This window comes from Myxocyprinus asiaticus, chromosome 35, assembly GCF_019703515.2.
Source record: "Myxocyprinus asiaticus isolate MX2 ecotype Aquarium Trade chromosome 35, UBuf_Myxa_2, whole genome shotgun sequence".
NCBI classification, from domain to species: domain Eukaryota; kingdom Metazoa; phylum Chordata; class Actinopteri; order Cypriniformes; family Catostomidae; genus Myxocyprinus; species Myxocyprinus asiaticus.
In genome coordinates, this window is record NC_059378.1 from 306,003 (window position 1) to 320,000 (window position 13,998).

At 38.7% G+C, this 13,998-nt stretch overlaps 2 protein-coding genes across 6 annotated transcripts in view; both read left to right on the forward strand.

Moving 5' to 3' along the window:
- The window catches only part of LOC127425899 (phosphatidylinositol 4,5-bisphosphate 3-kinase catalytic subunit alpha isoform), a 28,485-nt gene extending 22,063 nt beyond the window's left edge, over positions 1-6,422 (forward strand). For all 4 annotated transcript variants that reach the window (XM_051672196.1, XM_051672197.1, XM_051672195.1 and 1 more), the window contains 2 exons: positions 56-210; positions 1,643-6,422. In XM_051672196.1, the coding sequence (XP_051528156.1) occupies positions 56-210; positions 1,643-1,913 (426 nt within the window). In that variant the 3' untranslated portion in view covers positions 1,914-6,422. The remainder of the gene's footprint in view (positions 1-55; positions 211-1,642) is intronic.
- Positions 6,423-7,563: 1,141 nt separating this feature from the next.
- Positions 7,564-13,998, forward strand: part of LOC127425914 (xyloside xylosyltransferase 1-like) — a 54,027-nt gene continuing 47,592 nt past the window's right edge. The window contains exons 1-2 of one of the 2 annotated variants that reach the window (XM_051672231.1): positions 7,564-7,700; positions 8,008-8,542. In XM_051672231.1, coding sequence (XP_051528191.1) covers positions 8,066-8,542 — 477 coding nt within the window. In that variant the 5' untranslated portion in view covers positions 7,564-7,700; positions 8,008-8,065. The other variant, XM_051672230.1, reaches the window with a different exon arrangement.

Sequence of the window (13,998 nt, forward strand, 5' to 3'; positions counted from 1 at the left end):
ATTGAGTCATTCATCTCATGTTGACCAGCTGTGTTTTCTGCTTTTGCTCCTGCAGCTGTTTCATATAGATTTCGGTCACTTTTTGGACCACAAGAAGAAGAAGTTTGGCTACAAGCGAGAGCGAGTGCCATTCGTCTTAACTCAAGACTTCTTAATAGTGATCAGCAAAGGAGGAACACAAGAGTGCACTAAAACCAGAGAGTTTGAGAGGTGTGTGTGTGTTTGTTGTGGGCGGTGTTGATGTTTTCCTGTGAGAGCTTTAAAGAAACACTTCCTTTGGGTGTTTAAACATTAACTTAGTAATTGGCAGGCAGCTAATGGTCCAAGATGATTGGAAACTCAGTTGAACAAAAGACGCTTTCATACGTTCAGAGTGGGCCTCACTGGCCCCCATCCCAGCAGCCTTCCTCCTACCTGACAAAGTTCCTGCCTCTCCTCCAGACTTCCGCTTCGGGACAGATAGAGCGGCGTTCAAATACAAGAGGCTTCATGAAAGCAGAATTTGTTCTCTATCAGTGTGTCTCAGAGGAGTGGATGTTGGTTTGGGTGTGAGTAAAACTCAGCAAGTGTTGTAATCGTCTCCAGCTGAAGGACAGGCCTTGAGTGAGCATTCAGTGCTTAAAATGTATGTGTGCTCTTTCATTGTGGTCGGTGTTTTTTATTCATCTATGGATGGAACATATTACAGCCGGCTACAAGGATGCTCAAATCATTCCTCAACTGAAGTCGACATGAAATGGTGTTTACAACCCATTTTACTTACACAATGTCCTCGTTTACTCCTGGTATTAAGATGTATCTCAGATGATCGTATCACATGTGGTCAGGTCAGACACATCGCTGTTTACGCCTGGTCGCTAAATGCACCTCCTGTGACCACTTGTGTCCGTATCTGAAGGAGAGGGTCTCTGATTTGCAACAAAGTCAGAAAAGACAAAGAAAGTGTGAAAAACAACACGCTGTTTCTCTCAGATACAGCTGAAATGTAATCCAAGCACAAATGCAACATTTCGAGCGGAATTATCCGTTATTTTAGTGGATTTCCTGTATTTACATCTGCAACTTTGCGGACCCAGTCAGGCATGCATACAGTCATGCATATGTGGTATCGTTTGAAAGCTTAGAATCTGAACTTCTCATTGATAACCATCACTTCTGCATTTATGTTACAGAAAATTCGTTTGTGGTTTTTGTGATCCGAGCTACAGTTTATTTAGCGCTGACCACTTGTGATTGGATCACCTGAAATGCATCTTATGGGATGTGGGATATTCACTGAGAAATAATGTAGGTCGGGACTTGATTTTACTAATTAGGAATTGATTGAATGGTGAAAAAAAGCGTTGACCAGTGGTGTGAATATAAGAGGTATTGGTGATGTCATTTCAGAGGCAGAGCAAGTTATTAGTACGTTTTCATAAAATATTATGAAGATAATTTGTCTTTAGAATAACTAGCATTGATGAATTAAGACCAGGGACGTGTATCATAAAGTAAAAGTGTCAATGTTGGTTTCATGTTGACAGCACAGTAACTTATGTTGAATGTTATTTATGTATACACATTGAGTTTTATTGTAATGTTCCACACTGCAGTGTAATGAAGCTGGAGTTGAATGCGTCTCATCGTCTCCCCCATGCAGGTTCCAGGAGATGTGCTACAAGGCTTACTTGGCCATCAGACAGCACGCCAACCTGTTCATCAACCTCTTCTCCATGATGCTGGGCTCGGGCATGCCAGAGCTGCAGTCCTTCGACGACATCGCTTACATCCGCAAGACCCTGGCGCTGGACAAAACCGAGCAGGAAGCCCTGGACTATTTCATGAAGCAGATGAATGATGCTCACCACGGCGGATGGACCACCAAGATGGACTGGATCTTCCACACCATCCGACACCACGCCCAAAACTGAGCTGAAGCGAATTTCGACCCACCGGCACATAACGGGCCAAACCAAGACCTTTGTTCTGGGCCGTGCTGCTCGATCTATGCCATATGGAATCGTGGCACCCAAACCTCATGTACAAATGACCTTCAGAGCACTAAATCAACCCAGAAGGACTTTGTGTTTGTCCTCCATACTGAGACGTGCTTGTACATTATAGCCTTGTCTTTTCCCCCTTGTGCTGCTCTTTTCCTGGAGAGTCAATTCTACTTATTAATATTTATGATATTTTTGTTTTGTGGGGAAAAAAACAAATGTTGTTTGAGAAAAGGGTTCTGTACTCTTCAGGAGCTTTGGCGGGAATGCTCGCGTCTTCCTGTTTAAAACTACAAATGCCTTCTAATATGCACAGAACCTCCGAGAACACTCTAGAAAACAGGGTATGAAACCGTCTGGTCTGTTACCTGACCTTTATTTACCAAACCAACACTAATGCCCTGAAAGACAGTGGAGGTGTAACTGATGGTGCTGAAGTGTGTCCTGTCCTTTGAGTGATGGATCATAAGCTTTCTTCCTTTATATGCACAGCGAGCGCAAACGATAACCTGTATACCTGATTATGCACTGGATGTTTTGATTTTTCTATGAATTTTTTCATATTCTCACGTTCGTAGCACTACATACTTGTATTTCTCATACAAATGTCTCGTCTCCATTACAACATGTTCTCAATAATCACATAACACTCTTCACTAACCACAAGATAATGGTGTAGCTCCTCTAGTGCTTGACCAAGATGGCCAATATCTGATTTAATGCAGATATTTTCATAATTAAATACTCAATATTTACTTGCCATTCTGCCCCACAAAAAAAAAGCATAACACTAAAACTCGGATGAATGTCCTCAGAAGTATTTAGTGTGGATTTTGACACAAAGGGGAACTACTGCTCGCCCAAGAGGTCTTTAAAGTAGTCGAATATCCGCCAATGAATCAAGCTGATGTTTTTCTGGTTCCAGTGTGCAAAACATCAGAGGAATCCAGGTTATCAGTAATGACTCTATGTGTTTTACCAGACAGCCGTAATACACATTTGCATCGTATGAACAGGATAGGAAGTGCTCCCCCTTCAGTTGAATCGGGGTGTTTGGAACAGCATTTTTCAACCACACTATATCTGTTTGCATATGTTGACATGTTTGACTGATGCAGGAAAAAGACCGATGGCCCTACTGTATGTAATTATTCAGTATTTTGAAAGATTCTATGGACGAAATGGATGTTTTAGATGGTGAAATGGCTTTGAGTGGGTGAAATATTATTTACCACTGACACTACAGTGCAGCGCAGTATCACTACATATACTATATATATGTACACACCCTCTGTCCTCCACAATGTCTCCTTTTTGTAAGTGTGGACAATGTGCAGTGAATGTCTCCGATGTGGCGCTTCAGCTTCTAACTTGGATTGAGCAATCAAGATAAGTGAATTTTCTTTTCTTTGTTTAATCGGACGCATGCAGTGTATCGTGTAGTTAGTTAGGGTTAATTTCGGGCTTTGAAAAGTGGCTCTCGCACTAATTAACTAAAGCGTTCTTATGGACATGTAGAAACAGGAAGACGACGCCCTCTGTAGTCAGGTTAAGTGCCTTGCTTGGGGCCGACAGTTCAATCCGCTCCCTTTGCCTGTTGATTTACAAGCTCTCGAGCGTCTACGTCTTCAATTCCCAAACAAACAAGCACTCCAGCATCAGCACTATCTGGCCCGGTGTTTTCTCTCTCGTCAGTTGATCTAAATGCCTGTCATGTTTCTGCATTACTTTAAAGCTGTGAAAATGTACATGTACAAATGAGGTGCAATCGTGCTATTTAAATGGATATATACAGTAGATACTGGCAGGAAACCAACCAATACTAATTCTCTCGCACACCTTTTTTTATTATGTTTGTTGTTTTGTTCTTGTTGCAGCTCACTATGACGGTGATCACACCCGCATAACCGTCTTCAAACTAAATAAACCGTTTAAATGACGACTTATTTCAAGGATTTTTGCTAAAACCATTTAAAAGAGTTTTCTTCTTAAAGTCTGCTAAAATGATGGGTAATTCTGTTGGACCACATCTGACGATCATCTGATCATTTTCTTAACCCTTCCTTGGTCTTATAGGTCAATTTGACCCTTTTGAATTTTTAGCACTGATTTACATTAACTTAACTTTAAGTTTTTGGCCTAAAACTTCATGACAACAGAGGTGATCTGAACCTGACAATGTCATTTTTGTTTATTTCATGTATTTATACACAAAGCTACAAAAACAAAAAAAAGTCCCTACGTTGTCCTTAAGGGCCTTTTTATGTTCAATTTCAAAAGCTTATATTACAGGCTCTGTTTGCTCTATCTCTCTATTTTTGGTCTTAAATCGTTCGTCCAGGTGTCAGCTAACACTAGCAAAACAATTGTTTCTCTATTACCATCTATTCCAATATACAGTTCTTAAAGGCAGGAGACGCCTCACTGCAGCTTAAAAAATCTTGTTAAAAACGTTGAAAACGCTTGTAATAAATGTTCTGTTTGCTATATCTTCCTACTTTTAGTGTTAGATCATTCCACTAGATGGCAGAAAACACAAAACATTTTTTTTTTTTTTTTCTATTACAACATACAGATCTGAAAAGCGGGGGCATCCCAACGTTTGTGACTCCACCCACAGACATCCAGTATATTTTGGAAGCCCCGCTGAACTGCATTTTTGTGTCTGCATTTGTATCTTTTGCTAAGGTGTGTTTGTGGGTGTCTGTGTGTTGTATGTGTGTGTGTAGTGTGTGTTGTGTGTGTTGTGAGTGTGTGGTGTGTTGTGTGTGAGTGTGTGTGTTGTATGTGGGTTGTGTGTGTTGTGTGTGAATTGTGTTGTGTGTGTGAGTTGTGTTGTGTTGTGTGTGAGTGTGGGTTGTGTGTTGTGTGTGTGTGTGTTGTGTGAGTGTGTGTTTGTTGTGTGTGTTTGTGTGTTGTGTGAGTGGTGTGCGTGTGTTGTGTGTGTGTGTGTGTGTGTGTGTGTGTGTGTGAGTTGTGTTGTGTGTGAGTGTGGGTTGTGTGTGTGTGTGTGTGTGTGTGTGTGTGTGTGTGTGTTCTTATAATAACATTTTGACATTTTCTACAATGTTATGGTGAGGCTTCTCAAAAAACACTGGATGTCTATGGCAGAGTTGGGGCTCCCCCTGCCTTTCAGATCTGAATATTGTGATAGGTGATAAAGAGAATTTATTTTCTGGTTTTAGCTGGCACCTAGACAAACGATTTAAGACCAACAATAGAGCGATAGAGCAAACAGAGCCTTTATTACAAGCTTTTGAGATTGAACATAAAAAGGGTCAATTTGACCCTCTAGGGTCAACGTAGGGACTTGACCTTTAAGACCACGGAAAGGTTAATCAATGTTTTTGTCTTGTTTTCCAGTGAAAATATCGAAACATCCTTAAAGCAAGAGATATCGACTGGAGATGCAAAATTATAAGTAAGACCAGATTTGTGTTTCTTTTTTTTGCCACATTAGTAAATTGCCTTGTTTTAGGCATAATGTAATTAGATTGAGTGAGTTTTATGCTCAAAACAAGGAACAACAAGAAAAATAAACTGAAAACAAGACTTACAAAATTTGACTTCTGAAGTATGTTTATTTTGTTGTTGAGTGATTAACTGGAAGATAGGGATAGTGATTAATAAAACGATTTTTTGACTTGCTGTTGACTTGCACACTTATGCAGTAATTTGCTGTTTATACCTTTTTGTAAAATTCGTAGTAACTCGTATATGCAGTAAACACGTGAACAGATTGCCCTTAGACTGATGTATGCAGGTGTTTCGTGCACTTTTTATTCCTCCGTTATTTCTCTCTTTGCCTTCAGTCCTGTGGGACACTTTAATCTCCTGCATGTGTTTTAAGCAGCTCTTTTACTTGCTCGACTCAGCTGCTGTAGAAGTTAGTGACGGTCAGCAGCTTATGTTCGCTCACCGAAAGCCATTTAATGCATGCTTCTGTTCAATCCTTGTGTTGTCGTCTGTACAGGCTACAGATCTTGGGCTGGACCCGCTAAAAATAAGCCCATTCACAATCATCTAATGTGATTGATAGCTTTCTAATTGACATTTCATTTTAAATCATCGAACGACTCGCTTACATAATTTATTGAGACGCAGAAATTTTGGAGTCTTTTGTATGGCAAAGGAAAAAAAGTAGGAGTTAAACAACAAAATGTTTAATAAGATTCAGATGTTGTACTTGAATATCATTGCTCAGAATCGTGTTTGCGTGTCAACAAAGCCGTCGATGTTACATAGCACTAAAGGTTTATATTCATAGGCAATTTCATACCGATTATGAATGTTTTACTCATCAGAAACTCTACCACACCAATAAAGAGAGAAAAAAAGATAATTTGAATATAAAGGAAAATCAATTGTACATTTATTTGCTGTTATATAAGACTGTCAGGAGTATATCGATGACTCTAATTAATAAAAAGGTCAAAGCGGTTTTCTGTGCTTTTCTGAAATGGTTGGAGTGGTTACATTTCTCTCTCTTTGTAATGCATTTTACTCATTTATGTGTTGATGTCATAAAGATATAGTTTTCTTTACTATCATCATTATAAATTTATATATAGCGGGCCAAATACTTTTTTTTTTATCTCCTTCCTTGCATGAGATTCAAGAGTAAAGTTTAAAATGAAGAAAAAAGAAAATAAAACTTCAAAAAGTTGCCCTATTATTTCTGTTGATCATTTGTCGATGAGGGGATTTTTTTTTTTTTTTGGCCCATGACTGCACTCGGTACAAACCATCTATAAACCATCAGCCTCATGTTTCTGTTTCATTGTGCACTTCAGTTCAAGAGTCGCTTTATATCCCGTCTGTCTTCAGTACTTTGAGTGTTATGTGACTATGTATAAATAAATGTATTTCAAGAAAGCTTTCCTGATTATTACTGATGTTATGCACCAGGGTGAGAAATTAAGGGTGCTTGGGGAGGGAAAATGGCACCAAAAGTGTAAAAAAATGCCCCCAAAATGTAAAATGGGGGTCAAAAAATGTGTAACCTCCGATATAGTTCTTAATATTCTATTGTAGTCCTAGTTTTTTATATATATATATATAAAATCACATAAAAGGTAAGAGGTAATAAATAATTAAGAGAATCTGTATTAATGAACTGATTTAATGGAATTATTTGACATAAACAGATGAGACGATTTGTTTAAAAAAAAAAAAATTTTTTTTTTTTTTTTTTTTAAAAAGCCCCTATATAGAATTATTTAGGGGCAAATATTGCTCCTTAATGTAAAAGTTCATTTCAGACACTGACACACACATTTACGTCATATATGCAGTTTATGCAGAATAGATGTCTTTTTTTTTATTATTATTATAAATGAAATACAAATAGTGGAATGCTCTGCACATTGCAAATCCAATAATATATCAAAACTTATGAAATATATGAAACATTTATAATAAAAAATATTTTTCTAAACTTTCTCTATGGTGTATTATATAATCTCATTTATTTCTTTGCTGTATTAAAAAAACAGCTTAACATGTACACTTTTATCTTTTCTTCCTGTACTCCCTGTTTGGTTACAGTTAGCTAAAGACTTTTATTATGACATATTTCCGGTGAGCAATGGCTGCTGCTGTCTTGGCGTTTCGTTTTATCGTCAGTGTTCAGAAAGCTCGATGTGATTGACAGTTAACGGACTTCTCATTTGAATGATTGACAGTTAACGGACTTCTCATTTGAATGTGGCGCCGGCGGTAAGTGAGCCAGCGAGATCGTGTCTGTTATCTGATATTTGAAAAGTTTTTTTAAACGCATTTCCTAGTTCGACCTACATGAACAGTTCAGGCAAACATGACAATCGTGTCATCATGTACTCACCGTCATGTTGTTCCAAACCCGAATGACTTTCTTTCTGCTGTGTTTTGAAGAAGATGCTGGATGGGGACTGAAGTTGTCTACACGACTCGTGCACCATATCCCAAGTCTTCTGAAGATATCTGTGTGACATTATTAGTTCTCGCATGTCTCATGACCACTAGATTTCCTTCTTCTCGCACACAGGTCATGGTCAGGGGTTAGGAACTTCCTTCAGGTGGACCACAGGGCATCCTGAGCTGACATGGGTCTCCTGCGCCTGCTGTCAATCACTTTCAGGTCCTATCAGGTCATGTTGTTGTTTGCCGCAGCTCTTGCAGTGGTGGCATTCTACTACTTCGGCTCAGAAAAGCAAAACTTCTCCAGCACCACAAAACGCATCAAGGAGACGCAAGCGAGCCAAAACACCAACCGTGATGATGCCGATCTGTCCGTAGACATCAGGTCTGGTCATCCAGAGAGCCGGAGAGGAACCGGAGATGACGTGGAGGGACAGACGTTGAGACTGAAGCGCTTTCATGCCCTCATGATGTTCACAAAGGTTGACAAGAGCATGAACTTGCAGAAGAAGTTTCAGGTGGCCATGCGCTCTATGGCCAAACACGGACGCTTCCTGGAGGATGAGGTGCTGGTTCTTCACTACGTTTCTGATGCAGGTAGTCAGGAGCTGGGCGAGAGGAGACTTCACGAACTTCTCCTGGATGCCACCTTTCATTATGAGGTACGTACAGTGAACCGAAAGTAAGTGGACACCTGAACCGGATCACTCATATGTTGAACATGGCTTTGGGGATTTGCTTGCATTCGGACACACTAAGGTTGGGCACTGATGATGTTCTTCTGATTCATCTCAAAAATACTTTTGGCTATGTAGTGCACCTCATGATGTTTTAACTCTGGGGCTTGTCCTGGTGTGAATACTTGAAGTAAAATACTTAAAGTAACTGCACAGAGAAAAGCTCTTTTAGTTTAAGTGCATGAGAGCAAAGGTCAGAAGTGTCACACTACACACTATAGGACAGAGTTTTCAGTTCTTCTCAAAACAATTCTGTGAAAACAGAGATTATAACATGGAGATGCACTATATGGACAAAAGTATGTGGACACCCCCTTCTGCACTCAAAAAAATAGCTGAACTTGATTCAGTCATGGACAGTAGTTCCACATGTTTGAAATGAGTTTTCTTTCTTTTTTTTTTCTTTTTCTCCCCAATTTGGAAGTCCACGTGGTGGTGTAGTGACTCGCCTCAATCCGGATGGTGGAGGACGAATCTCAGTTGCCTCCGCGTCTGAGACCGTCAATCCGTGCATCTTATCACGTGACTTGTTGAGTGCATTATCGTGGAGACATAGTGCGTGTGGAGGCTTCACGCTATTCTCTGCGGCATCCAAGCACAACTCACCATGCGCCCTGCCGAGAGCGATAACCACATTATAGTGACCACGAGCAGGTTACCCCATGTGACTCTACCCTCCCTAGCAACCAGGCCAATTTGGTTGCTTAGGAGACCTGGCTGGAGTCACTCAGCACGCCCTGGATTCAAACTCGTGACACCAGGTGTGATAGTCAGCGTCAGTACTCACTGAGATACCCAGACCCCGTGAAATGAGTTTTCTTAACTTAAAATGACTATGTAATCTCAACACAAACACGTTGTGTAGAAAGAACCTAGTTGAATTGGGTCAACCCAACAAAAGTAGATGTGTCAAATATAACTTGAATAAATGTCTTTTACTTCTTTATGTAGGGTACAATGGGGTTAACGGCACTCCTTAAAGCTGCACTATGTACGATTTGGTTAAAAATGAACAAATTGCCAGTATTGATTAAGTACATAAACAGTCAGTGTTCAAAATAATGTTCTTACTTTACCTCGATTCACTGCGATAAGCCAATATAATGATTTGTATTTTGAACTGTCGGGTTGGATTTGATGTGAAATCGCTGGCTTGTGTCGTTCATCCTTGCGTCATGACGTCATGTCCGTAAACACAGAAAAGAAGAACCGTGGGTCTCGTGTTCCGGCTGGAGAACGTTGAGTTCAGTCACACTCACACAGTTCAGGACATCATCACTGCAGTACAGATGTTTATCTGTTTATCTGTTTGGTCAAGTTGTTTACCTGTTATAATGCTTGGATACAGTATGTTGTCTGGTGGGGGTCATGCTTTTATGAATCGAACATTACTCGTGTATTTACCGATCGCGATCCGTTGTCATGGGAAGTTACTGTGCATGTTTACTAATACATATGACTTCTGAAATGGACTTGTTGTACATTTTATTTTCATGTTTAATAAAGTGTATTTTATCCCCATTATTGCTCGTTTTATTTTTTTAGTTTACAGTGTTATTAGGCCTACAGTTTCACCTGCTTTATCAACTGCTGTGTTCATTTTTTTCAGTTTTTCGTTTTAGTTACAGTTTAAGTCTTTTGACGAAAATGTCCTTTAAAAATAATAAATATTTCATCATGTTATATTCATTAATTTTAGCCAGTTTTACTCTGACAAAAATGCCAAAATTTTAGTCAACGAAAATAATATATTTTACTTGATGATGACATGCAAAATAGACAAAAATGTGTCAAAATGTAACAGACCAAACTTTAATGAAATATTTAGAAAAAAAATGATAAACATTTTCTAATGTAAACATGTATCAAACATACAGTTTAAATGTACTTACTGTCCTTGTTGTGAAAAACCTGAGCTCCTGAAATAATAATGTATAGAATGAAGTATTAGATACTTTTTAGAAGTTAGCCTGTATTCTGAATTCTTCATGCTTTAGAGACATATTCATTTTCCGTGAAAGGATATTACATTGCATGTAGCGTGTTTCTTATTCACAACGCAAGTTATGATTATTCTGACTAGCGCATTATTTAAAGTTCACCTGTTCATTCGTTTTGTTGTGCAGATGTAAGTTGTTCCATAAATGTTGTGGATATATTGATGAATCTCATGTATAAACACATTTGGGATTTTAAAACATCACAGGTTTTCTATAAATAAGCCCACTTTGAACATTCTTCAGAACAAATCTATTCGCCCCATATAAAAAAACAATGTGTTTTATAGGGGTCTTTAGCACCTGTAACAGGGGGCTTTTTACCCCAAATACTATCCTTTCACTTATTAGATAATTATTAAAAAACTTCTTATTTTTCTTTTTTTTTTTTTTTTTTTGGGGGGGGATTTTTTCCCTTTTTCTCCCAATTTGGAATGCCAAATTCTTTTAAAATATGTCAATAAGAGTTGTTTATCTTCATCAAAGCCAGTAATATTTCATTTTTAAATGTTAAATTGTATAACATAATATCAACATTAAAACAGCACATTATGACTCCGGCTCTGAATATCTTCCAGTCATGATCACACACAGGTGATGTCCAGGTAACCTCAAATCATGAGATTCATCTGTGCAGAAGAGCAGTGCCGAAACACGACTCACGTAAAGTGTTCTAACGCAAATTCATTTCCATTTTAACTTTCAACCACAGATGTCGCTAGAGAGCACAAAGTTAAGACATAGCGCGTGTGGAGGCTTCACGCCATCCACCGCGGCAACCACGCTCAATTCACCATGCGCCCCACCGAGAACAAACCACATTATAGTGACCATGAGAAGGGTTACCCCATGTGACTCTACCCTCCCTAGCAACCGGGCCAATTTGGTTGCTTAGGAGACCTGACTGGAGTCACTCAGCACACCCTGGATTGGAACTAGCGAACTAGCGAACTCCAGGGGTGGTAGCCAGCGTCATTACCACTGAGCTACCCAGGCCCCAAACTTTTGATTTAATCACCTGGAACAAAGATGAAAATGATAAATAAGTACTTTATCTCAAAATAAATGTGATAATTATCAGCTACATACATTTGCAACATTTAAAAATATAAAAACAGTCCACCTCTAAACAGCACACACACACAGATCTCATGGATCAGGAATATTTTGCAGTGTATATAGTGACAAACAGGTGTTTAGGAAAGTACTCGGGGAGTTTTTGCTGCTATTTAAGGCCCAGATATACTTCATACAAAACTGATGAACAAATGGGTATAATTTAGAACAAAAAGAAGGTGTTTTTGCGTTCGTTTCGGTGGTTTGTAACAGTTCGTCTGGGCGAAATTTTAGGAAAACCTTTAACCGGCTGCTAAACACCTTCTTGATGCCATTAGTCCACGTCATCGGTAGGTGTGACCTGAAGCTCCACCTATTACTTTGTTTACATTTTACAGTCAGTATTCAACGTGAACACACCGGTATGGAAGACCATATCGTGCAAGTTTTAATTATTCTACAAAAGGAATCAAATCTACTCAAATACTCTCACGTGCCCATTCACTCATGCCATCTGCCACAAAAGCCATTCACACATCTGCCCATTAATGTAATCGGTGCATATTATGGCTACATATAGCGTGTTAGCGCATTAGCGTGATGAATTCAGAATCTAAACAAGACAAATTAAAAATGTTCTACTGCATATGTGAATTCTACTCATAGCATAAAGTCATTGAGAACACATTTGAAAGGTTTTACATGTAGTGTCCTCATATTTAAATGCTCCTCTAAACGCCTCTCACAGCAGTGTGACGGGCGTCTGGATGTTCCTAAACAGTATACCATTACTTGGCTGTTTTGGAACATTTTTACTCCTGCACGAAGAAAGACTTCTCTGGAAGTATGTCGGGGCCTTTAGCATTTGATTGAAAGGAGCCTTTTACCCAGCTGGACCTTTAGCCCTGTTGTACACTACTAACTAGTGAAAGTGAATGTTAGCATGCTGGTTGGAATGAAGTGAGCAGTCGGTTTAATGAGTGACATCTACCTGTCCTCATCGTTAGTTGGGTTGCACCAATACGAACATTTTTGGCTGATGCTGATACCGATTTTAACAAAAACCATAGGCCGATACCAATATATTGCCACTTACAGTACCTTATTTTATCATCAGATCACTGTTTTACTTTGGAATTACTTCAAAATGTACAAAGAGGTACAAAAGCATTTTCACTGTTCTAACAATAAATCATTTCCATTAAAGATGGATTGGATCTGTTGAGCCACAATGAAAGATAAATACAAAATAAAAAGATAAACTAAATATGATAACATGATGATTGATGTAATATACTTCTAATACATTTTTGCACTTCTGTTTTTGCATTTCAAAACAACAGAACTCACATTTTACATGTATGTATGATAGAACATTACAAAATTCATACTATGTATGCATATGTTGGGCAATTCCCGAAAAGTGTCAACAACATTATGGAAATATAAAAAGTTTAAACCAAAGAAACAAACAGCTCTGGTTTCAAAGCGTTTTGGATGGTTTCCCTCATCATGTAGCCTATAGGAAAGTGCCGCTGTCACAACTATCACGCCATTTATGGCGGTTTTTCCGCATTAAGGTGAGAACGAGAGAATAAAATGTTAATTTTACATGTTCTAATTAGTGCCAACCTTTTTTTTTTTACAATGTGTGCTACTAATTAATTATAAATAAACCATTGGTTTTTCATATCAGCCTTTTCATGCTTATTACGGATATGCTGATGGTTTTAATTTGGTCAATAAATATCGGCTGCTGATCCATCAGTGCATCCTTAATAGCTCAAAGTACACTCTTCACCATAATGGTAACCTCCAAAACTACACAAGTTCTTCTAAACCTCAATTACAAAACATTAAACACTAATTTGAATATTTAATCTCCCCATTGTGTCCCATGCAAAACATGCTGCTCAGTTTCATCAATGCTGCATTCACACAACACAAAATATTCATGTAGTCCCAACTCAAATGGATTAAGTAAACTTTCATTATATACAATGAAATAAAAAAATTATAACTTGGGGAAAATGGTTTATCAGAGGAGGCATGTGTCAAGCATCTTTTGTTTCTGAATCCTGTAGTAATTCTTTAATGGTTACATGTAACAGTCTTTAAAAGCTGACCTCTGACTGTGCCCCTAAAGTTGTATATGGGCACGAGAGCTCCTAAACAAACATGTTAGCGTAGAGACCTGCCCTTTTCTATTCCAGCATGATGATGTCCCAGTGCACACTGTAAGCTCCATAATGAAATGGTTTACTGAACTTGACTGGCGTGCACAAAGCCCTGTCCTGAACTCCACTGAACATCTTTGGGATGAATAGA